General features: G+C 43.5%; 1 protein-coding gene across 2 annotated transcripts in view; it reads right to left on the reverse strand.

The window, feature by feature from the left end:
* Nucleotides 1–25,962, reverse strand: part of PRKCI (protein kinase C iota) — a 55,718-nt gene extending 29,756 nt beyond the window's left edge. The window contains exons 1-3 of one of the 2 annotated variants that reach the window (XM_005299245.5): nucleotides 25,213–25,962; nucleotides 5,858–5,979; nucleotides 1,344–1,433 (exon numbers count right to left, since the gene is read on the reverse strand). In XM_005299245.5, the coding sequence (XP_005299302.1) occupies nucleotides 1,344–1,433; nucleotides 5,858–5,979; nucleotides 25,213–25,343 (343 nt within the window). In that variant the 5' untranslated portion in view covers nucleotides 25,344–25,962. The remainder of the gene's footprint in view (nucleotides 1–1,343; nucleotides 1,434–5,857; nucleotides 5,980–25,212) is intronic. The other variant, XM_042853758.2, reaches the window with a different exon arrangement.

Raw genomic sequence — 25,962 nt, forward strand, 5'->3', positions numbered from 1 at the left:
AGAAGCACTAGCGAAGTCAGTACAAACTAAAATTTCATACAGATAACTTGTTTATACTGCTCTATATACTGAAATGTAAGTACAATATTTATATGCCAATTGATTTTATAAGTATATGATAAAAATGAGAAAGTAAGCAATTTTTCAGTAAGTGTGCGCTGGAAAGGTAAGTAGTCTGGAAAGGTTGAGAGCCACTGTATTGCAGTATGTCACCATGTATGCAAAGACTTGGGTAATCTATTTGAACTAAGTGGAAACTAGAAGGGATCCTGAGAAGTCCATCTGTTTGCATTCAGGCAGGACTAATTAAATGTAGACCATCCCTGAAAGATCCTTAAAAACCGTTAATGATGGGGATTCCACAACCTCCCCAGAAGCCTATTCCAGAGCTTAAACTGCACTTACAGTTTGCAATTTCCTAATAGCTAACCAAAATCTCCCTTGCTGCAGATTAAGCCCATTACTTCTTGTCCTATAGACACTCTCAGAAGTGAATACCAGATACTACATTGAGTACATGGAATTTTCCCTCCCCCCTCATGCCGTCACATAGTGAAGATGATTAGCATTAGGAATTCTGTCCTAGAATGATAGAAAGATCCATCATTTTAGGAATCTTGAAAAACAAAACAGAAAATAGAAACAGTAATTAGGACAACAGTAATAACCAAGTATGACTGGAGTTAGAAGTTATGATTCTTGCTCATGTGCACAGAAATAAATAGATTCCCAAATCCAGGACTGTGAAGATATTTTCCCCTCCTTCCAAGCAGACTGGCATTGAACTTTGGGGCTGTCTCACCTTTCATTGAAGCAGGGGCCAAATACTCTGTGGCACATAGGTCACACCATTTCTTGTGTGACCTGTCACTTTCTGAAGAATTTAAAGTTTAACAAAAAGCTAGTTTGGGATTGTGAACGGAGCTAAGGGAAATTTGTTTTTCCTAATAATACAACCCCTCCTCTAAAGCACTGAACAGGAAACATATGTTAGGACGTTGCATGATATACATCTCAGTCTCCTGTGAATATAAACAGGTAAGCAGTAGTGATGATCAGACCCTCCATCTTCCATTTTTGTGTATTTAATGTAGTACAATGAGAAGTATGTATCCCTCAATTAAGGAAGTGCCGACATACTACAATGGGAGTTTGGGGCAGTTTTTTGCCACAAGGCCATTGAATGCCATATGAGGCTTTGATGTTTGAGATGGAGAAAAGTGCAAAATAGAGAAGGATCCTCAGTATTCAGATTATGAGAGAGGCCATAAAATACCACCGTATATAGAAAAGAATATGTACTGGCCCATGCGTGTAAGGAGAAAGACAAAGTTCTATCCTACCATGAATTAGAAGCTCTGAATCCTTGTTTAGTTCATACAACCGAAAGGCTTCCTCTAACTCCAGCTGAGAAGAAACTGTGCATGGGTCTCCTAAAAAAAGGATCAATTCAATTTTAGAATACAGCACTGTTATGGAGTCTTCCCAAGACTAACGACACTTAATTTCAAATCATAGTAATACTATGAATATTTATGCTAGTATCCAGATTAATATTAGCCTCTAATATTAATATTTCAACAGTCATTCTGAAAGACTCATATTCCAGACACAGCATCTGAACTCCCTCCAGGATAAATAAGAATTTAAGACCTATTTTCACAGTAACTATTTTGACTTACAAGTCTGTACACACATGACCTGTCATCACACCCATTCAGACTGGGTAGGACTAAATGTGAGCTACAGATCTGAGAGCTTGTCTACACTGTGCATTAGTGTGTACCAACTGGGATGTAAACTTCAGTGTGCACTAGTGTGTCATGCACTAACTGTACATGTGGGCCCTGCTGGTGTGCACTAAAAGTTCCCTAGTGCGCACTGATGTGGTCATATTTCAAACAGTACTGGCACTGTGTAGACAAACCCTGAGTTTCTTTCTTAAACATCATGTAGTTCTTGCACATACATCTGGTGTCTACAATGCTAGAAAAGATTATTGTACCTGTAGCACAGCATTACTTTCAAGGGAGCTATGAATCCCATAGGAAGGCTGTCTGCTATCTCTAGATCATTCTTCAACAAATTGGTGTCTTTTTCCTCCCCCAGATTGAACTATTTCCAACTTCCATCAGAATCAGGGCTGCCTCAGCCTCAAAAGGGATGCCCAGTAAGAGGCAGGCACACTAAAGCTCTCAAATATTGAGTGGTTTGGGGGTTCACAAGCTTGAGTATGTACTATTTCACCACAAGATTAATAAGATTTTGCTCAAGATTACACACATTCTAATATTTCATAAATGCACAATGTTAAAACTGGGTTCACTTTGCCTTTATATTTTCTCCATCCTTTCTATCAGACACAAAATCTTAAAGTGAAAAAAAAAAAACCAGGCTGCTAATACTCTAGTACTTTCCTCAGATTAACCTGGATGAAGATATAAAATGAATGATAGTCTTAAACCCAAAATCTGAAGGATGATAAATGTGTAGTTGTTCACCCTCCCTTTGCCCACAAGGGACTATTTGCCCTAACTTTTGCAGCATGAATCACAGCTGAATGAGGTTTATTCTTAATAAAGGCAGCCTTTTCTAAATCTTTGAAAAGGAAAAATCATCACATACCAGCACTTAGAACCAATTTAAGGCCTTGTCTACATGGTAAAGTTTCACTGGTTTAACTAAAAGTGATAGATTACTTACCCTGGTGCAAATATCTGTGTGCACACTCTTATTTATGTACAGAGATGGCTTATTCTGATTTAGCTTTCTCTTAAAGAAATAAGAGCCCACATAGAGGTTTGCACAAGTGTGACTAATCCAACATCTTAAGTTAAACTATTGAAACTCTCTTATAACTAAGGCCTAACACTATGGGAGAAATGAAGTTAGATAGGCCAAGTACAGGACTCTGAGCCAGGAGCTCCCGAGTTCTGGTCTTGGTTCTGACAGATTTGTTTCTGAACTATAGGCAAGTTACAGGCGCTCTCTCTCTCAGATTCCACATTTGAGAAATTTGGACAATATTGATCTAACTCTCAAGAACATTGTGAAGATCAGTTAACATTTTTAAAACGCTTTGAAGTTTAGAAAAGCTATATAAACTTCATATTACTAACATGACTAGTTTCTTCAAATGTATGAGAATGCAATGTCATAGGCAAATCAGTAATACAAATGTTAACACAATTGTACAGGGACTAATTAGCTATTGTAAGAGAACAGAAAGGGCATAAATCATTCACTGCAAGACATAACTGACCTGACCATTTTTTGCCTTACACTTACCTACAGAAAATGTGGATTTGACTATATTTTATCACTGATATGGCATTTAATGTCCCTACACTTTGCAATTTTTGTTGTTAGTGATCACCTACTAAAATGTTTTGGCAGCAAGTGTTAAAACAGAGAGCTTAAACTTCCTCTTTCCTGCAAGCTATGATCCGTCAAGACTAAAATAATTTATAGGCTCTTTAAAGCCAGATTTTGTCACGTCTCACTACATTCAATGTGAGAAATTAGTTCCTCTGTGGGACATGGAACTACCCACTCTCTGCATAAATGCATGTGCTCCAGAGGCTTAAAAAGGAGCAACTATTTTTATTCAATGGTGTTGCAACATCAACCAAACCAGTTTTTCTACCACCAAACAGGAACAGAGAACTGTGGCACAGGTTTCAAAAATACAAAAAGAGAATGGGCAGATGCTATTAAATATCTCTAAGGAGATTTAATGCCTATAATGCTTGAGATAGAGGTTTCATTCTAGGAACCTGTACTAAGCTTTCTCTAGGTGCCAACGAAATACAACGTGCTGTCCTCTCCACCACATTCACACACAGTCTTTCCTTTAAACTCTAAAGGGAACAATAAAAATGTTCATTCACGAAAGGGCATAATGACTTATTGCACCACAACATAAATAGGTCACCCATCCGCTCGTATACACCCAAGGTCTAGAGTGAGAGACTAATAGAGCATTAACAGTGAGTAAATTTTTCTGAAAAAAATTATGCTCGCTCTGACATGACCTACAGATTTCAGCTGTGTGCTCCCAACACTAAGAATCATGGCAGATTATTCAATTAAGTGCTATTAAATAAGTAGAGGAAATATCATAAGAGCACATATGAACAAAGCCATGAAGGGAGGAAAAAAAACAACAAAAAAAAGGAGATGGATTTTACAGGGAATAAGCAGCAAGTATCCTTTCAGGAGTAACGTCAACATTTGCTGTTTTGTATGCATTCAAAGAAAGTTGGAAGTAATGAATTGTATAACAGTATGCATTCATAAACCCTTTAGAAATTTTGAATTCCTCATTTAGGAACTAAGGTAGGTCTAGCTTCCTGTGTAAAAAAATAGAAGTTACAATGCATCAAGCTTTTTATTTTACAAGAGCTAAAAAAATTAGACCTAGTAACAAACAACAAAAGGAAAAAAATCGCGTAAGTGTGTGTGACTCCAATAAAACTGTTTACTCAACAGGTAGTTTTAAGCCATAGTTTCACTGCTTATTAAACACCATAATGCCTGTATTCTATTCCCAACAAGCATGAATAATTTAGTCTAACATAATTGAAAGTAAAAGCGTGTGCATTATAAGCTGTCAGTTTACATACTAGTATAAATAAGCTGTATTGAAGGTTTTTTTAAAAAGCTTTGGGAAAGGAATTTTTGTGCAATAAACTAAATTACAAGTTTCTAGGAAAACTAACATGACTAAGGATTCTCTTTGGCAGGCAGGCAAACAATGTATACTGAAGAGCTATACTTAGTACACATGGATGAGATTTTCAAAAGCAATCAGCATGGACGAACTTTGCTCCCAGTGAAGTCAGTGGTCAGGCCAATGCTGAACGCTTTTGAAAAATCCCACCTTATATGTACTAAAGTACATAACATATGAAACTAAAAGATTTCAACCTAACCACAGTACCATTAATAAGCCCAATTTTTCACCCTTCTCTAACTTAGGATAGGGATAAAGACCGTTGGCAGAAAATACCAATATTACAATTCAGATTGAGTACAAAAATTAAGTTCTAAGTAAATTCCTTATATGCAGACGTTAAACTATTCGCTTTGCACATTTTTGGGTGGGGGAAGGGGGAGAAGGGGAAGGTTTTTCAGGCCCTCTCTTCAAAATGGAAATATCATCTATCTAGTTTGTACATACAGCTGTAGATATTTGTGCACAGAGTCCGTTTCTCTTTAAAAAAAGAAGAGAAAATTATTTGTAGTCATAGTCACTAGTATCCGTCCCTAGCATGGAAGCAGCACTCATAACAAAGTTTCCACATCAGTATAATGGTAGAGGTATATTACTGCTCTACAAGTCTGCTCCTCAGAAAGATTTGTGCGCTGAACTGTTACTACTGTTCCTTCATTCTACAGCACCACTCTTCTCCCCTGAAGAAATAAGGTTTTGAGTCAAAGGGTCTGATAGACAGCTCACAGAAAACAATGGGGCGGGGGGTGTCTCTTCTTTGACTTCAACAGGATTTGAATGTTACATTGACATTGTGGATAAAATGCTTAAGACCATTTCCATAGTTTAAGACTAGGGTCGGAGGAAGGGAGGGTGGGTAGGTTCTGCAATATTTGATCCTAGTGTTGGCTATGAATTTAAGGTTATTATGTTTTTTGTTTGGAACCAATTATTTAGTATAGAATCCAGATGCCACCATAATGGATGTTTTTTAAATAAATACTTTCATTAAGAAAATAAGTTTACAGAGGAAAGGGATGACTGGTTGTCTTCTGAACTCAGTTACATCTTCTTAATTTATGTAGGAGGAGAAGGATGGAGATCTAAATTTCCACAAGACAAAACTACTTGATGTCACTTTACCTTCTTCATCAATCCATTTCATAGTGAAGAGCTGTTCATTGTCAAAGAAGCACAGGTCTCGAACCTTATTACACAGTCCTTCAAACGAGATGGAAGGTTCAAAATAGGTTATCATGATGTCCCTGAATGAGAAATAAGTTTAACAAAATTATTCAAACTCAGAAATTACAATGTTGTATGCAAGACTACAGAGATGTTCATTTCCTGAACTCTACTGCTTTTTGTTTGCCAATGCCAAAGAAGTCTCCCAAAAAAGTTGATCATACTAAAGTGCTTCCTTGTACTCTTATCTGTTTTAATCCGTGTGTAACATGAATACACCAGTGCTAGGAAAATAATTTGGCCTTTGTAAGCCATTAAAACAGAATTAATAAGCACTCCGGTTTATTTTCTGCAATTTAGAACCTGGGCGTGAAAATGATTTTTATTACCTGTTTGAAAACTGAAAGAATAATCATCTACTTTTGAAAGATTAAGATGTATCGCGCCATGCTATATCATTCAAACATGCATGCTACATCATTAAAACACCAATCACTTAACAGAACAAGACAGACTTTAGCTATACATGCAAGTAATCAGTACCAACAGAAGCTGGATTGAGAAGAGGGAAACGCTACAATTTATAGCTAGGAAGAGAAAAAACAAAAAACAAAACCACTCTGTTAAGGTTAGGTAAGCAGTACATTAAGAAGCTTGTTTCATGAATGCGTATTACAGTGAAATAAAATCTATAAATTCTTTCTGCAACAAATGTGTAACAAGTTATTAAATGTTCATATAGTCTGTAGATGTACATGGCAATTGACAAGACAGAAGAAATCATCGCCCCTACTTTTTGAGCTACTACTGACAGACGAAACAAGACATTAACAGTTCCAGTAATAACTGGGCAGGAGGCCAGCAAATGAAGGATTCATGAAGTAAGTGGGTTCTAAGAAGGTATCTGAAATGGGTAACCTATCAGATAGGTGGGAAACCAGCTCCAACTATTGGAAGCAGCTTGGGGGGAAAAAAAGCATAAAGCAGTGAAGCAAAGAACAGGAACACAGATGGAGGAACAAAAAAAAGTGTGTTTCAGGAGAAAGGGGAGTAGCAGGAAAAATATGTAAGAAAAAATTACATGAGCCATTGATAGTGAAGAGCTGGGGTAGGAAACAGTGGTGGTATTGTAACAAAGCTCTACCTGCAATCCCAGAGAAGCCAAGTATTTTTATTAAAATGACCAGCAACTAATAGCACTGCAACCACAAACAAATTGTGGAAGTAAGTGGGTGGTTTCTATATATTAATGATCTAACATGACATTTTTAAGCCATCACCTTCTGCTACCCTTTTTCTGCCTTGTTTAGACCTTAAACTCTTCATGACAGGAACAATCTATGGTACTTAGCACAATGTGGCCCAAGTCTGAGGACTTGTCTACCCAGAAAAGTTATACTGGTACAAAGTAGGGTGTACATTTAAACCACTGAAGTTATGCCAGTATAACTGCTTGAGTAGACACACTTACTCTGGTATAAAACAGTGTGCCTTTTCTGGTTTAAATTATGTCCTTTCAGAAGCAGTTTAAGTTATTCTGGAATAAGACTGGCTTTTTTTCAGTTTAAGTCTATACTGGTATAATCAGCCAGACTGTTCAGAGTGCAGCTCCAGTAAATATTTTCAAACCTTGACTCCAGCCTGATGCAGTGTGGCGTAAACCAGCGCTTCTCAACCAGAAAGCCGCAGCCCTCTTGGGGTCCATGAGCCAGTTTCAGGGGTCCGTGGGGCAGAAGCCCAGAGCCCCGCTGCCCCACAGCTGAAGCCTAGAGTCCCACCACAGGGCAGAAGCCCTTGGCCCCCTTTTCCTCCAGCCCAGCAACTGAAACCCGGAGGCCACCCCAACCCCAGTAGGCCCAGGAGTTTTTAATAGCATGTTGGGGTGGGGGACGGAGAGGCTCAAAAAGAAAAAAGTTGAGAACCCCTGGTGTAAACAATATAAAATACAGCTTTAATAAAAATTATGTGACAATTTTCATGAGTACTGTGCAATTTATTTCCTTGGTAATTATGACAAATTAACAGTTCCACACTGTATATGGAGAGCAGCAGAGCCCTTTGTAGGCTGGCAGACCACAGATATGGGCTGCTGACAGAATGTAAACAACCACGCCTTTCTGACATAATCAATGAGGGCAAAAAAGTCAGTGGGTAATCACATCTGATTTGCATGTGTGGTTAATTTCTATGCACAGTACAGTAACTCCTCAACGTAGTTATGTTCCTGAAAAATGCGACTAAGTGAAATGATGTTAAGCAAATCCAATTTCCCCATAAGAAGTAATGTAAATGGGGGGCGGCGCGCGGCAGGAGTGTGGTTTTTTTGCCAGACAAATGGCATATCCATTTTAAACAATTTTAAATAAGCAATTTAATACTACGCTGGGGAGGGGGGAGTAGTGTGCACATGCTGTGTGTTTACAGACATACTGTACATACAGTACGCTACTATAGTTGGGAGGTGCCCCTGCCTTACCCTACACAGGCACAGCCCAGTGGCACTGGAGATGAGGCAGGCAAGGAGGCCGAAGGTGCTGTAGGCTAGGAGAAGCACATTGCGCAGCAGTGGCAGCTTCCCCTACTCTGCAAGCACCAGGGGCGGGGGGAGGGGGGGTGAAGGGGAGAGAGAGAGGGCCTCAATCTTCAGCCCGCCCACTCCCCCCTTTCCCCCAAGCCCCCATCCTTGACCTGCCTCTTCCCCCCCCCCCCACCCCCTCTGCATCCTCGCTCCTCCCCTCCCTTCTAAACGCTGCAAGCCAGCTGCCACCGGCAGGCGGCAGGGGAGGGAGGGGGAGCCTGCACACCAAGTCCTCGCTCCTCCCCCCTGCCTGGGGCAATCAGCTGGCTTACGGTGTTTAGGGGGCAGGAGGGAGGAGGGAGGAGCGAGGACTCGGCACGCAGGCTCCTCCCTTCCTCCCCCTGCCTCCTGCCCAGGGCAATCAGCTGGCTTGTGGCATTGGGGAGGCAGGAGGAGCCTGTGTGCCGAGTCCTCGCTCCTCCCCCCTCAACACCACAAGCCATCTGATAGCCGCGGGCAGACGGCAAGGGAAGGCACTGATCTGCGGGGTCTGCCGGCGGGCAGGAGGCGCTGGGCGTAGGGAGGCTGCCAGCTGTGGAGAAAGCAGGCAGCCAAACAATGCAAGAGTTAAGCATTGCACAACTTTAATGAGCATGTTCCCTAATTGATCAGAAACGTAACAACGAAACAATGTTAACTGGGACGACTTAAAGCGAGGAGTTCCTGTACTCAATTTTCCAACATGAGTCAAAAAAATAAATGCACTATTTTTTTCACAAGAGGAAACTGATTAGGAGGAGTGGGGAAGTTAGTGGCACTGTTGTTCATCAGGATGAAGCAGCAGCGCAGAGCATCCCTAACAAGCAAGAACAACACTATGATGAATAGTAATGTGGCGGGAGTGACATACCGCTGTGTTGATCAGACAACCAAGAGAAAGATGGGGGGAGGGGTAAACCCATGAGTAAATGTTAGAAAAAAGGTTAAATGGGTGACACTATCTGCACAAAAGTACAGTTTCTCAGAGCTATCAGCAGAGATCATGGCTTGAAGATTGGGCTAATTTTTATATTTCAAGCTATGGGGACAGCAAACGAAAACAAATGAAGTCTCTGTGCTCATGTATCTTTTTCCTCAAAGTCTCAGTCACAAAGCCACAGAATGTATTGACAGTGAGGCAGAGAAAGATAAATAGATAGCATGTCAAGTGCAAGGGCAGTCACAACATATTGAACCAACGTGCAAAATAATCCATACTGTGTAGAAACTGGTGAAACAAAATTGTCCCTCCTGTAATTCTGAAACAAATTGATCTGCAGAAGTTAAACAGACTAATTATGGGGCAAATTCTCTACTCAAATGTCACCTGCACTAGCGTACAGCAGCACATTGTGGAGAAAATGAAGAAAAAAATATTTAAAAATATCTTGTAAGTGCAAAATCGCAGTAATGATTGATGAGTCAACTACTTAGAGCCAGGCTTCCACTCTTAGCCTCTACATATAGTTTGCAACGGAGGAGATGGAGCAGCCTGGGAACAGGTTTTGTTGACCTCATTGAACTTCCAGCCACTGATGCCGCGATCATTGTCAGAATCTTGCTACAAAAATTGGATGCAATGGGATTCACAGAGGCTTACCTAAAGGAGCACTTGGTGGCTCTTGCTTGTGATGGAGCTGCAGTCATGCTAGGTCAGAAAAGCAGAGTGGCTACTCTGATACAGCTGCGTTTTCCCAAATTGTCTTGCACTGCTCTGCCCACCGATTGGAACTCTCTGTTCACATCACCATGCAGGATATTCATGGAGTCAACCACTTTAAAGTGTTTATGGACAAACTGTACTCTGTACCATGCCTTCCCTAAAAGGGCAAAGGAACTTCAAGAACGTGCAGCAACTTTGCATGTAGAAGTCTGGAAAATTGAGCCTGTTCTGGGAACATGATGGGTTGCATCAAGTAGCCATGCACTGAAAGCGGTTTGGAAGAATGAGTCTCTTTCTTCACTTAGGGCAGTCAGCAGAAGCACAAAGTAAAAGGGGGTGGAGGGGGGGGGGGAAAAAAGACATGCTCAGCAGACTCCAGAAACACCTGACATCTACATAATTTGTACTCAACCTGGGCATATTTTCTGACACTCTACAAGAGTTAGTAGAACTGTCACTTGAGCTACAGTCCATGGAAATCAACATCTAAACTGCAAAAGACAAAAATTGGAGGCAGATTCGTGTTTTTGAGCAGAGAGTGCAAGCACCAGGGGAGCAAGAGAGGCTTGAGTGAAAAGCTGAAGCTGTGATGGAATTTCAAGGCATCACATCAATCAGCCAATCCCAATTCTACAGAAGTTTGCAGCATAGGCTCAGACAAAACGGATGAGCAACTTGCTGCTGATGTCAAATTTCTATATCCTAGGAACTAGCCGCAGGATGCTGACATACTCCATGGAGAAGGTGAAGTCCAGGCTCTCTGCTATAGGTTGCAACTGGATGAGAGAGCGGTATGTGTGGGTTCAGAGAGTAAAAGTACAGTAACCAGAAGGCAATGCCAGCTCCTGTAAAATCTCTTGTAAAGTTCATCAATATCTATCGATAACATCAAGTGAATGGGGTTTCTCGCACATGAGCATAATCATGATTCCTTTGTGGTCATCTCTGAAAGTGCAGACCATATCAACACTACTTTTCATTAGCTTGGTAGGACTGTCTCTCACAATGTTCAATGCTGAGCCATATCTGAGATCCTGGGTCAGGAAAGGAAGACACATTGCAACTGATCTCAGGATCAAAGTCGGAGAAGAAAAAAAGTATGAAGACAACTTGACACAGCTGTGGAGCCTCCTCCAGTAGCTTTTTGTCTATCTGGTAAGTTTGGGGGCGGGGGGGAGAGAAGAGGGGAAGCTCTGGTAAATACTCTTGAGAATTTAAGCCCTGGGTATAACCATAATAGTTTATACTAGTATAACTGGAAATACCTCATATAGACATCTCTTATATAGACAAGCCCTTAGCTGGAGCCTGTAAGCCTTTCTATAATGCAAATAGTAAAACTGAAGCTTCACAGTAAACACCCTGTGGAAATGAATGGGACACTCAGTGGTATTGCCTGTATTTACCTTCAGACTTTGTAACACAGCGCTGTTCTGCCATACAGGAGTGGCAGCTTTTGCCATAATTAAGATTGAGAGTCAACTATGTTTCAGAAGACAACTATTCTAAGCCTCTGAAATCCGTATGTCAGCTTGCATTGTCCTGACATTTGGGGTGGCTCATGGCAGTGTGGGGTAGGATTATTGGTCCAAATTTAAACAAGGGATTCCTAAGACACAACACCCCCCCTCCCTTAGAAGTCAGCCATTTGCAAAATCACCTGGTTTTGTTTTTGCACACAACTGGGACTCAAACTATTAGGCTCTAATCATCTTCAAACTGATCTTAGTCACTCAGGATTTCTCTGTGCACAGCACCCACTAAACATTTTCATTATTATCACCAAATAATATTTAAAGGGTTACATTTAGAAATTCAGGTCATGACCTAAACTGATGAACCAAATGAAATGAAACGAGCATATGCAGCAACACTAAGTTCTATGAAAACCAGAGGATTTGCAGACAGTCTTATCACAGAAGCTGGGGCTCAAGGTGACATGCTGTGGTCACTGAACCTCAACCACCATCCATCCATGTACTGCCCCTTTGAGTCCTATTCTAGGCATTTTTCAGAGAAAGGGTGTTCTCAACTTTCCTGTCTGCATTCTTCTGGGATTCCTTTTGGAAGTTTGGCCCCAAGACCAAGTTTTCTGGTTTAAGTACAATATTTTAAGGAACTCTAAAATCCCCACGCAGACAGATTTTATTTTAGAAGCCCTATCAAGGAAATTGATTAAAGTAACAATCCTGGTCCTTAAACACTTCCCTGAACAATGCAACTGAGTGTGACCAAAGGAAAGCAAGTTGCTGGGTCATTTGGTTGAGGGGTTCCTGATACACAGCCCTCCTAACATGAGCTGCTTATAATATTCACATTTTTTTTTCGCTTTTTTGGTGCAGAGGCTGTGGTAGGGGTCAGAGCAGTGAGAGGGAAGTGTGTGTGAGGTGGTGTTGGATCACTGCAGGCCAGGGACTCCAATCCTATGCCCCTTAGGGCTGTGCTCTGGCACTGCTACTGAGGGGCCAGCACACCCCTAAACAATGACTACATGTAACAGATCATTCTGACACTTTCAAAACCCAGCTTGATTAGCAGAGCTTTGGATTTCCAAAAACATAGATTTTCCTATGATTCCATGATGAATGAGGGACTGCTCTCAAAAGGGATCTTTGCTTTCTGGGAGCTCAAAAGTCAAGAACTAGAAATGGGAAAAGTTGTGCAACTTCCCATTCAAGGACACATTCGGGGGGCGGGCAAGGGAAGTGGCACATCTGTGGCACTGCAACTCTCATTCACAAATACCCTACATCTGTCACAGCTTCTCCCTCAACTGTCCACCAGACCAAGGGAGGCGGTTCAAAGGGGTCCCCTTCCTTAAGCTGCTACCCAATGAGATGAAAGAATCCAGAACTCCCCCACTTCTGTAGGCAGGATAAGGATGGTGGAAAGGGACACCAGGCTTCCCCTTCCTGCCCGTGCTGCTGCTTCCATGAAGAAAGGGGAGGTAACAGCAGGAGAGTGCAAGGAGAAGAGGAAGGGGGTCAAACAGTGCAGTGGAGGATGCTGAGGGCTTCTGTCTGCCCTCCAAATCTCTCATATCCATGCTCCCTATACCTGTCCACCACTTCAAAAAGCATACCCACTGACTCCATCCTAGTCCCAGCATCCTCTCTGCAGCTCCTCAAACTGTGGGTCTCATGTCAACGCCTGCCTCTGTATAGGGAGGTGAGCTGAGGAGAGAGAACTCAGCTGGCCTAGTCAAGCAGAGACTAGACAGGAGAAGATGCAGGGGCAGTTAAGGGATTAACATGCAACCAATGCATTCTGGGGTCATCATAGTCATTGCCAAGGAGCCAAACACAGTAGAGGGTGAGATGCTATTGGGATATTGACAAATTATTTATTAAAAAAAAAAAAAAAAAAAAAAAAAAAAAAACACCCACACACAAGGAAATTAACCCCCAAAAACGTCATTAATGCCAAGTTATAGTTGCCCAATGCTGCCTGGTGCCCTCCCAGAATGGGAGTCTCTTAAACCTGTAGAAACCAATGAACAAAGCAATGTTGTCCCAGCATGCCAATACCACATTGTAAGGGAGAGTGCTATTGAGAACAGAACACTGTCCTACATTGCTCTATTCCCAGAGTCTATCACCTTCACTTTGATAAGACAAAACTCTGGTTTAGGTCAGACATAGCAAACAGGAGTTTCTAAACTCTAAAAGTCAAATACCGAGCTTACTCCACATGAACCACCCCAGACTTTCTAAACATTTCCCTCAACGTCCTGAGAATCACTTGCAAGACATTGGGTACACCTATCCCACGCTAAGTCCCAGAGACCATGTAATGCCACCACATTGCTGACACTCTCCATGACAAGACAATTGCTATGAACCACTACTAACAAACTACAGAACTCACTGCTAAAGTGAGGCATAGTTGAGCCCTAAAGTAACAGGTGCACTTCTCCTCACAGTGACAAATCTTCCAACCTGCTCTAACTAATCCTGCCACCATTTATGATAGTTACACCCAAGAGTGAATGCAGCAAGAGTGCAAAGCAAATAAATGCTGCAATTTTAATCTGGAATGTAATGTAAACAATGACACCTTGTCACAGTGCTTCATGTCTACTTATTATAGCACCAACCTCACTGAACCACTTCCAAAGCTATTGCCAGCTCCAAAGGGCAGAGTTAAAGTTGTGTTGCAGGGGTCGCATATGCTTCAACTCTGCCTTTGCTGGTTTTCAGAGCTTTACATTTGAGCAGCTCTCTGCATTCTGGAAGGGCAAGAGGCACCACTGAGCACTTTGTTAGTTCTGTGTTAACAAAGTTTGATGGCATTTAATTGACTTACAGTTGAAAAGTTTGTTGCAGACATGAAGACTATGAAACCTATTGTTTCATTTTTTAAAATGAAAGATTAAATTCTGTAGAAATGAAGGGGGAACTAAGAAGTGATAGCTCTGCATACCAACATTTGACTCACTTCAACCCCAAAACAGACTAGAAGCTAAAGGGAATTCCAGCATTCAGAGGAGCAGAGGAGTTCAGCTGCAGCATTTTGGATAGACTAGAGAAGAGGCAAGAAGTGGAAAGACCACAGAAAAAGTTGACTAAGGATTTGAGTTGTGGAGATAGCAAAGAGAGGGTAGGTTTTGATATTAAAGCAGTGACAAGATTCTCCGAGCAACTGGATGTTTGTGAGTGAGAAGCAAAGAGAAGTTTAGATGAGACTCTGAACCTGAGATATTAGAGCCATCAATAGCAACAGGAAAAGCAGGAAATGGAAAGGGATTATTTAGAAGAAAGATGAGACACTCCATTTGAAAGAGTGCATTAGGCAGCTCAAAATTAGAGGTTAAGAATCCAAAAAACTCAGACTAGCGTAACTGCAGTTTACATTAAACAGAGAAAATTATTCTGACAAGATGTCCACAAATTTAAAACATACTGAACATTTTGATGATTAACTCCTTCAGCTACCTTGTTCAACAAGGTAAATGTTGATGCTGTATTTTGAAAAAATAATCTAACTCCTCACTTAACGTTGTAGTTATGTTCCTGAAAAATGCGTCTTTAAGCAAAACGATGTTAAGCAAATCCAATTTCCCAATAAGAATTAATGTAAATGAGGGGTTAGGTTCCAAGGAATTTTTTTTCACTAGACAAAACACTATATAGATATATATAGACACACAGTATAAGTTTTAAACAAACAATTTAATACTGGTACACAGTGATGATGATTGTGAAGCTTGGTTGAGGTGGAGTAGTCAGAGGGTGGGATATTTCCAGGGAATGCCTTACTGCTAAATGATGAACTAGCAATTGGTTGAGCCCTCAAAGGTTAACTCTCACACTCCACCGTACAAGGCAGCAGGAAAGGAGGGAGGGCAGACAGAAACAGACACACACCATGTGTGTATGTGTGAGGGAGAGAGGCTCATTTCCCCTTTAAATATGAAGAGTGGGGTCAGAAGTACACTGCCTTGTTAATTAGATCAGCAAGCTGAGACCAGACCACAGCTGCAGCTGCCTGGAAGCTCCCTCTGTCATGTGTCCCGCCTGCTCTATGGAAGATGGGGTAAGTGGGGTGCAGGAGCAGGGGGAGGGGGACACCCTGACATTAGCCCTCCTCTTCCTCCCCCCCCCCCCACAGCAAGCAGGAGTCTCGGGGAGCAGCTCCAAGGCAGAGGGCAGGAGCAGCACATGGCAGTGGGGGGAGGGACAGCTGCAACTGCTAGCCTGTTGGGCATCTGCTGCACAGGGAACTTAGGGGAGTGGAGAGCTAATAGGGGGGCTGTCAGTCCACCCTGGTTCCAACCACCCACCAGCTAGCTCCACCAGACTGCTCTTCCTGCAAATAGCGGACAAAGCAGGCAGCTGCCAAACGATGTTAGAAGGGAGCTTTGCACAACTTTAAACGAGCATGTTCCCTAATTGATCAGCAATGAAACAACTTTAACCGGGATGACTTTAAGTGAGGCGTTACTGTAGACTATCTTTTAAAGGCTGGACTTATAGGCTAGGTGCTTTAGAACTGGGCACATTTCCTACAGAATGATGGTGCTATTGAGCATGAAACCTGTAAATAAAGACCTGATTAAAGCAGGTTGAATTAGAAGCTCTTTAAAGACCTGAAAAATCAAAAAAGAATCCTACAAAAAGTTGAGACATGGTAAAACTGATGGTGTACAAAAGAACAGCACAAGTATGTAGGGACAAAATCAGAAAGGCAAAGCCACAAAATGAGTGACACGAAAGGCAATCAGCAGAGGTTCTTTAAATACACTAGGAGCAAGAGAAAGACAAAGGAAAGGTCCTTAAGTTAGTGGTGAACGAAAGCTAATTACTGATGATATCAAGAAAGCTGAGGTGCTTAATGCCTATTTTGCATCAGTCTTCACTAAAAGGTTAATGATGACCAGATACTCAACACCACTAATACTCACAAATGGAGGTGATGCATGGGGGGGGGGGAGGGAATGCAGGATCAAATGCCCCCCCAGCAGCCATCCCGGAAGGGGCAGGGCCAGGCCACAGCCTCTTCCAGCCGCCTGGGACAGCACCTGGCTGCAGTTGTAGCAGGCTGCCTCCCGCCCAGGCTCAGCTTCTGAGGACAGTGGCCGAGCCAGCCAGAGCCCTCCCCCTCTCCTTCCTGGCACACACAACCCCGTCCCTGAAAGCCGAGCGAGCCCAGGCAGGAAACAGGCTGCTGCGGACACCCCTCCCCAGGCAGCTGGCTATGCTGTACAGAGCGGTGACCAGGAACAGCTCCATCCTGCCTGGGCTTGGCTGCCAGGGAGAGAAACTGAATACAGGTGGTGGGGAGGGGGAAGCCAGTGCAGCAGGAGGACAGAGGCCCTCCTTACTCCCCAGCAGGTAATGTAGGACCGGGAGGGGGTAGGGAGAGCACAATGCCCCGGGCTGGGGGCGGGGCAGGGAGGAGATACGTGGGGTAGTCGCATGTCCTCCCCTTTAACTTATGCCCCCCGCTATGGGACGGCACCAATCGCATATGCCAACAAGGGGGAAGGAATGCAAGCCAAAATAGGGAAAGAACAGGTTAAAGAATATTTAGATATGCCGAATCTGATGAAATTCATCCTAAGGCAGTGTTTCTCAAATACTGCTACTGTGGCCACATGCAGCCACCAGGGGCTTTTCTTGCGGCTACAGCCCCCCGGACTGTTGCGGGGGAGCAAAGCAGCAGCCCCTTCGCCTCTCTAGTGCTCCTAGATCAGTGGTTCTCAAACTTTTGTACTGGTGACTCTTTCACATAGCAAGCCTCAGAGTGCAACCCCCCCTTATAAATTAAATATATTAAAAAGTGTTTTTAATATATTTAACACCATTATAAATGCTGGAAGCAAAGCGGGGTTTGGGGTGGAGGCTGACAGCTCACAACCCCCCCATGTAATAATCTCACAACCCCCTGAGAAGTCCCAACCCCCAGTTTGAGAACCCCTGTCCTAGATGCGCCACCAGCAGGGGTCCCCCTCCCTAGACACCTGGGACACAACATTGGAGAAGCAGGCGGCCCGGTGAGTTCCCCAATTTCCCAAGAGCAGTTTGCACTTCAGTCCTGAGGTTGCAGTGGGGTAGGCTCTGGCCGTGGGGCTTCGGGCTCCAGCCCTGAGCTCCTGGCTGCGCAGCTTTGGGCTCCATCCTCTGGCCACAGGGCTTCAGGCTGCAGCCCCCTGCTGCCTGCCTCGGCCATCCTCCCCCCATCCAGGGCTTAATTTGTCCCCAGGCTTGCCGAGTAAAGGCTTGCTGAGTAAGTCTGCTGTGAAAAGTGATACTTGCATCATATCACTTTTCACAACAGGCTTATTAGCTAGCAATAAATAAGTTACAATGATTTGGACATGTCCATATTTATTTTTTTTCTAAAGCTAATTAAGTATTTTAGGGAAAAGTGAAAGCGGTCACCATCAAGAGTTGGTGGCCACACTCTGAGGCCACCAAAAAATTTGTCCTGAGTGTACTTAAGGAACTAGCTGAAGCAATCTCTGAGCCAGTAACAATTATCTTTGAGAATGGGAGAGGTCCCAGAAGACTGGAGACGGGTAAACATAGTATCTAGCTTTAAAAAGGGGGACAAGGAACAGCCTGGGAATTATAGACTAGTTAGCCTAACTTCAATACCTGAAAAGATACGGAGCAAATTATTAAACAATCAATTGGTAAGCACCTGAAGGATAACCAGGTTATAAGGAGTAGTCAGCATGGATTTGTCAAGGACAAATCATGCCAAACCAATTTAATTTCATTCTTTGATAGGATTACTGACCTAGTGGATAGAAGGAAGCAGTAGACATGATATACCTTGATTTTAGTAAGTCTTTTGACATAGTTCTGCATGACATTCTTATAAGCAAACAAGGGAAATGTGATCTAGATGAAATGACTATAAGGCAGGGGTTCTCAAACTGGGAGTTAGAACCCCTCAGGGGGTCATGAGGTTATTGTATGGGGGGGGTCATGAGCTGTCAGCCTCCACCCCAAACCCCACTTTGCCTCCAGCATTTATAATGGTGTTAAATATAATAAATTAAACACACTTTTTAAAAGGGGGGGCGCACTCTGAGGCTTGCTATGTGAAAGGGGTCACCAGTACAACAGTTTGAGAACCACTGCTATATGGTGAGTGCACCAATGGTTGAAAGACCATACTCAAAGAGTAGTTATCAATGGTTTGCTGTCAAATTTGGAGGGCGTATGTAGTGGAGTCGCACAGGAGTCAATCCTGGGTCCAGTAATATTCAATACTTTCATTAATGTCTTGTATAATGGAATAGAGAATATGCTTATAAAATCTACTGATGAGACTGAGTTGGGAGGGATTGCAAGCACTTTAGAGTACAGGTTTAAAATTCAAAGTGACCTTGACAAACTGGAGAATTGCTCTGAATTGAACAAAATAAAATTCAATAAAGACAAGTGCAAAGTAGTTAAGAAGGAAAAATCAAATGCACAACTACAAAACTGTGTAGGCAGTAGCACTGCTGAAAAGGATCTGGGGGTTACAGTGGACCACAAACTGAACATGAGTGATCAATGTAATGCAGTTGAAAAAAGGCTAATTTGAGTGTATTAATAGGAGTGTTGTATGTAAGATACGGGAGGTAATTGACCCCCTCTACTCGGCAGTGGTGAGGCCTCAGATGGAATACTGTATCCAATTTTGGGTACCACAATTTAGGAAAAATGTGTACAAATTAATGATAAAAAGTTTAAAAAACTTGACCTATGAGGAAAGGTTAAAAAAACTGAGCATGTTTAGTCTTGAGAAAAGACTGAGGCGGGACCTGATAATCCTAAACATATTGGAAGTGTGTTATTATAAAGAGGACCGTGATCAGTTGTTCCCCATGTCCACTCAAGATAGGACAAGAAAATAATGGACTTAATCTTCAACAAGGGAGATTTAGGTTGGCTGTTAGGAAAAACTTTCTAACTATAAAGTTAAGCTCTGGAATAGGCTTCCAAGGTAGATCGTGGAGTTCCCATCATTGGAAGCTTTAAAAAAAAAAAAAAAAAAAGTTGGACAAACACCTGTCAGGAATGGTCTAGGTCAGCGGTCTCCAACCTTTTTACGCCCAAGATCACTTTTTGAATTTAAGCGCAACACAGGATCTAACCTGCCCCTTCCTTGAGGCCCTGCCCCTTCCCCAAAACCCTATGCCACTCACTCCATCCCCGCCTCTCTGTCGCTTGCTGTCCTCCACCCTCACTCACTCACTTTCACTGGGCTCGGATAGGGTATTTGGGAAGGGTTCGCCGTGTGGGAGGGGGCTCTGGGATGAACCTGGGACAGGTGGTTGGGGTACAGGAGGGGGTGAGGGATGCAAGCTCTGGGAGGGGGCTCAGGTGCAGGAGGGGGCTCTGGGCTGGGGCAGAGTGTTGGGGTGCAGCAGGGGGTACAGGGTGCTGGCTCTGGAGGGGGGTCAGGGCTGGGGTGGGGGTACGGGTGCAGGAGTGGGTACAGGGTGCTGCCTCTGGAAGTGGGGTCAGGGCTAGGGCTTGGAGTGCAGGAGTGGGCTTGGGGTAGAGGAAGGGGCTCCAGGAGGGTACTCAGGTGTGGCCTCCTGCCAGGCAGCACTTACCTCCGGCGGCTCCAAGTTGGCAGCCCAGCGTGGCTGCTACTAAGGCAGCTCCCTGCCTACCCCAGCCCCACGCTGCTCCCAGAAAGGCCAATGCACCCCTGCCGCCCCAGGGAGGGGGACATGTGGCTTCACATGCTGCCCCTCTCTGCAAGCACCGCCCACACAGCTCCCATTGGCTGGGAATTGGGAGTTGTGGCCAATGGGAGCTGCGGAGGCAGCGCTTGCAGGCAGGAGCAGCGTGCAGAGGGAGACCCCTGCCCCGGGTCTACCCTGTCTGCTTCAGGGAGCAGCGTGGGGCTGGGGCAGGCAAGGAGCAAGCCTGCCTTAGCGACAGCCCTGCTACACCACCAGAGATCACAATTGACTGGTTGGTGGTCAAGGTTTATTTGGTCCTGCCACTGCTTAGGGGGCTGGACTTGACTTCTCAAGGTCCCTTTCAAGGCCTACATTTCTATTATTTGCTAACTCTTAATGGTGGTGCAAACACCTCCACTATAAAAACTCTATTTTTCAGAGTTTATTATTTTAATTTCAGTATTATCCATAAGCCCAAATCAAGGACTTATTTTACAAGAACCTGTACAAATAGAGTCAGAGAGATACCCTGGCCTGAATACCTTGCATTTAAAACAAATATTCAAAAGCTCTCTTTGTAAACATTTAAGATGAATAGGATCCTCCTTCAGTAAATAAGAGGCCTGCTCCACCCCGAAAGAAAAAACTTAAAGCAAAATTTCACATGAGTAGCCTCTCCAACAGAGTTAGTAAATCATGAGCAACAGCAAAATTGTGTTTATTACTATTGTCTTTCCTGGAGTTCAGTGCAGTAAAGACTCAAAACAGACTAATTTGTTATAGTATCTAAAAAGGCATGCTGTAGACTTTGTTGCGGCCCTCCCACTTTTCAATCGAGATCAAATGACTTTTCTTCATTATCCTTAAAGATCACTTTATATACATCCTTCGATTAAAAAAAAAATCAATGTTATCGGTTAAAGGTAATCAAACGGATACATTTATCCCATTGTTTATTATACCACTGGTCTCCCATAGAAGCCTAAGATTAACTACTATGCACAGTGGGGAGAGAGACTAAATTCTTCAGAATCTTACATCTAGATGCTTTGGAAAAAACTCCTCCACACATTTATCAGGCTCCCACGTCAAACATTTATGCTTTTGAGGAGGTCTAATTACATCACTCAAAGTCACACAATATTTGACTCCCAGAATGAGTGTGCTATTTCAATATTCTCATCCAGTACTAAATCAGAACTCTTTAGAGCATGATTTAAAGTGACCCTTATCATAATGGACACTGCAAGGTCTGGAGATCACCCACTCCTACACAGTAGGATTTAATTGCTAACCATGCCTGAAGACACAGTCATCCTCCTACCTAGATTAATTTTTACAGTGCAGTATTTACAGCATGGACAGATATTTATGAAGAGAGAGAGTAAAAGGTTTTCTCCTCTTAAGATATTCCTTCACAGAAGACCATAAGAAGTTTGGTCAAAACAATGGAGAAAAACTTTCTGCTCTACTAACTCCATACTAACTCGTGCTATAATTTGCCCAATACCACTAAAAATCTATAAGTCTATAATATATAACTAAACTATTGTTGTATGTAAAGTAAATAAGGTTTTTAAAATGTTTAAGAAGCTTCATTTAAAATTAAATTAAAATACAGAGCCCCCTGGACGGGTGACCAGGACCCGGGCAGTGTGAGTGCCACTGAAAATCAGCTCGCGTGCCGCCTTCGGCACGCGTGCCATAGGTTGCCTACCCCTGTATTAAACAGTTACTTCCCTTTCCTACTCAATGCTACTATATTAATGTAAAAAAGAAAAGGCAAGTTAACACCACGAAGCTCATGATACAAATATTTTCTTGCTTATTCTTGGGACAAGACTACTTATGGTCTGTGGTCCTCCAATATCCCCAGTATTTAATGATGAATTAGTCTTGATACTAGAACAAGAATTCAGTTTATTTTACTATGCATTCACTTAGGAGATCTTCATGATCTATTATAAACGGACTACCAATTTTCCTGGGAATCTAACTTATCATTGGTATAAGTTATACAGTTGAGAGGGCCTGAAGTATCTTTACCCTGTCATCTAACTGTGCTCTAAGCCTAGTCTAAATTAGAGTAGATGCTGTTGAAAAATAGATAAAGAATTTTCTGACACTCCATCTACACCAATCATTAAAGGTAAGAACTACTCAGTACTTCCTGAGTAAGTACTTCATCTTAAACTGGATGGATAATGGTTCCTCCTCAGGACTTGCCTTTAACAATGATAGATCCACAGGATTCATCATTGCATACAATAGCATAATTACTGCATGACCTATTTCTAGCTGTTCTAAACTATGTCACTAATGATTTATTCATCTACTTCTACAGTATTGAGATCATATAGCTTTATTATTGTACAGCACTGATAACTGGTATCATACAATAGGTCAAGTACTAAAGTATGGGCCTATCACAAGAAACTTCCAAACACAAAGTGATGAAAATGTACATGAGAGCTCACGTACTTATACTGATGGGTGCTGGCTCTTCTAATTTGTTGTTTCTGAATTCCTTATGAATGTCACTGTGCAAGTACTAGTAAAAATTTTTTACTAGTAAATAAATAAGAATATGGCTAAGGTGCCTAACATAGCCACATAGTCCTATTAGCAACAGTTGTATCTCTTGCTACCTCCCACTCTTAGGAATTTATTTTATGCTCTAACTGCAATGACCACTCTAGTGAGTATGTGTTTGAGTAAAAGATCTGTTTTATCTTGAGTTACTGTCACTGCTGAAGAAAGCTATGCTGCCACACAAAGGTTCAGAGTTTCAGGTCCTCAGCTCCAAGGCCTGGAGTAGGAGTGGGTAATATCTTACACACGAACAACAGTTTCTTATTGGTGCAAAGTGAAAAGTCTGCCAGCGTGTAGGTTAACCGAAAGTATTTTGGCTGCGGGGAAGGGGAAATCAAAATAGGGGATCCCATGATGAAAAAAACCCTGTCAGAATTTAAGACCTTAATACAAATCATGACTAATGCATTCCAGTCAGATAGCTTGTTTATAACCAACTTCCTGTGTGAGTCGTTTTAGTTCCAGGTTTAGTAATGAACTACTGACTGCATTATCACCACTCAGGTAAAAAGTCAATAAACGAGACAGTCAAAAAGGAAGAATTTAATTATTAGTGATGCCAATTCAAATAATCACACCAATTGGCATAATTAATACAGACCTTGGTCAAGAGAAGCCCAGAAACAAACTCCTTTACACATTAGGTCAGGAATGAAATGGAATGACAACAAATGCAGAAAAGGTTTATGGGGCTCAGTCTACACATGACTTTTTAACTTTTCTTTAAAATTATGAAACTGCAGACATGCCTTAAATATTCACTATTATTGAATGGAAAGCACTACAAACTTAACAAAATTGCTGCTATACCTTCATCCAGCTGTCTGTCAAGAAATGTGATGGTCTCTCCATGTGTACCTCTATGTGAAATGAATTTTCACCTATGTTTTGTCTATTTGGATTGCGATTTGTTTGGGACACATGTCTGTTCACTCTTTAGCACAATAGGGTCACAATCTCTGTTGGGACCTATACGTGCTACCTTAGTACATAAAGTAAACCATTCAAAGCTTTCTAAAAATACTGTAAGTAAATCAAGCAGAATGTGCTCATTTTGAACAGTTGTCAGCTGTTATAAAATGGATTAGAGTATTTGGGAGGGAAGAGGCAAAAGGGAAAGGTTATCACAGGTAAATTCATATTTGTGAGTAATGCCACTGCAATGAGCACAGCTGAAGATCTGGAGCCAGAATGGGTTCATCTCTCCACTTCTCCCCTGACTGCCTCTTCCCACAAGCAGCTTCATGAAACCTGACACCACCACCCCCAAGATGTTCCCTGGAGCACAATCCCTGTTGGTTACAACTGTGTTCAAAAGAGTGCTTAAGAACCATTTCTCAAAAATGCTGCAGCTGGCAAGTTCTGGCGTTTTATGGATGATTAGAAGAAATTCTTAACTGCCAGCGCTGCAGCACAGTTTAACACTGTCTGTAGACATACTGCATAAGCTAAGGGACATAAGTTTTGCATCAAAAACCACCCCGAACATTGTTACAAGCAACAGCATGGGCAGAATTCACACTCCCCTCCCTCCCAGCCAAGAACAACATTCCAAAAAATGAGACATTCACATTATTTCACTAACTGTTAGGAGGAAAAACATGAATATTTTCAAATCACTGACTCAAAGCCAGCCAGCCCAAAAGTCCACATTATCTAGTTAGCATGAACACAGTTCTCTCCTAACTCCTGAACACAGTTTTCTCCTAACGTGGGTGCTCCCCACATAGCCCCATCTCCCTTAGATCCCCTTCAGTTTCACCAGATACTCCTTCCTGCGTCCTCTGATTTCCCATTCTAATGCAACTCTGGAATGCCACCATAATCACTGCAGGCAACCGCTGACACCCCAAATTTCCCCTAACTCCAAGCTTCTTCAGAGACTGCCGATACTGCCTTCTGTAGACTCGCCCCCTCCACACACCCTCTCCCCTGAGGCCTTGCTCCATTACCTGCCCATTCAGTGCCGGGAGCCGCCACCCCACGGCCCTACAAATGTCACCTACCGCTGCTACCCTTCAGCTCCCCACCCCCTACATCCCTTCTCAGGCTGCTTCTCCTCCCGGACACACACACCCCCCATCCACTCCAGTACGCTTCCGCCCAACAGCCCCGGCACCGCCCTCCCGCAATCAAGCCCCTGCCCCCCAGACTCCACTCCCACCCGGGCACCCTCCAGCCACCGAGCCCCCCACCCCCTCACCTCACCCCACCCGGGCACCCCCCAGCCACCGAGCCCCCCACCCCCTCACCCCACCCGGGCACCCCCCAGCCACCGAGCCCCCCACCCCCTCACCCCACCCGGGCACCCCCCCAGCCACCGAGCTCCGTTCCGCCAGGCACCCCGCCCAGGCCGTGTCACTCACCCTTTGTAGTAGGCTTTCACCCGGACCTGGTGGGCGCTATCCCCGCCGAGGCTACTCCCGCCCAGCGTCGGGTGGGACATGATGGTGGTGGTGCTGGTGCTGCCGCCGCTACTGTCCCGCTGAGTCGGCATCTCCCCGGCCCCCCGAGGCGCCAGAGAAGCAGTAAGGGGGGAAACGAGCGACTCCGAGAGCGGCCCCTGTAGTGGCACAAACAGCGCAGCGCACCGCACCGCACAGGCTTCAGGAAGCTCTTCCGTCCCGCCTCTGGCCAGCCGCTACGAGCGCCTCAGAGTCAGCCCCACCTGGGACGGGCCGAGCCAAGGGCCCATACCGGGAGGCAGGGGCAAACCATTTCTTGGAGCGAAAGGGAGGGAAGCAAGATGAGGACAAACCAGTCCGGTGAGGGAAGGAGGCGGGATCAGCCTATACTCCACAGCAATGGGGGGAACAGGATACACCACTACTTCCGGAGAGAGCAGGAAGAGACCACCCACCCAATCCCCCTATCAATTGCCTCCTTAGTCTCCTCCAGTGCGCACCTGTTGAGGGGACTGTTCTACGCTCTTAGGACGGAAGGGGAGGAAACAAACACGAATCTCCTTAGTCAGGCACCGAAGCGATTTATCCGAAGACCAACTGTGCAGAAAAAGACAGGAACTCCCACCACCTTCTCTCGCATCCTGTAAAGTGAAGGCGTGCAACAGCAGTGATGCCTCTGCTATCCGCAGTTGGTACAGTCCACAGCTCTCT

Source organism: Chrysemys picta, chromosome 9, assembly GCF_011386835.1.
Source record: "Chrysemys picta bellii isolate R12L10 chromosome 9, ASM1138683v2, whole genome shotgun sequence".
Taxonomy (NCBI): Eukaryota; Metazoa; Chordata; order Testudines; family Emydidae; genus Chrysemys; species Chrysemys picta.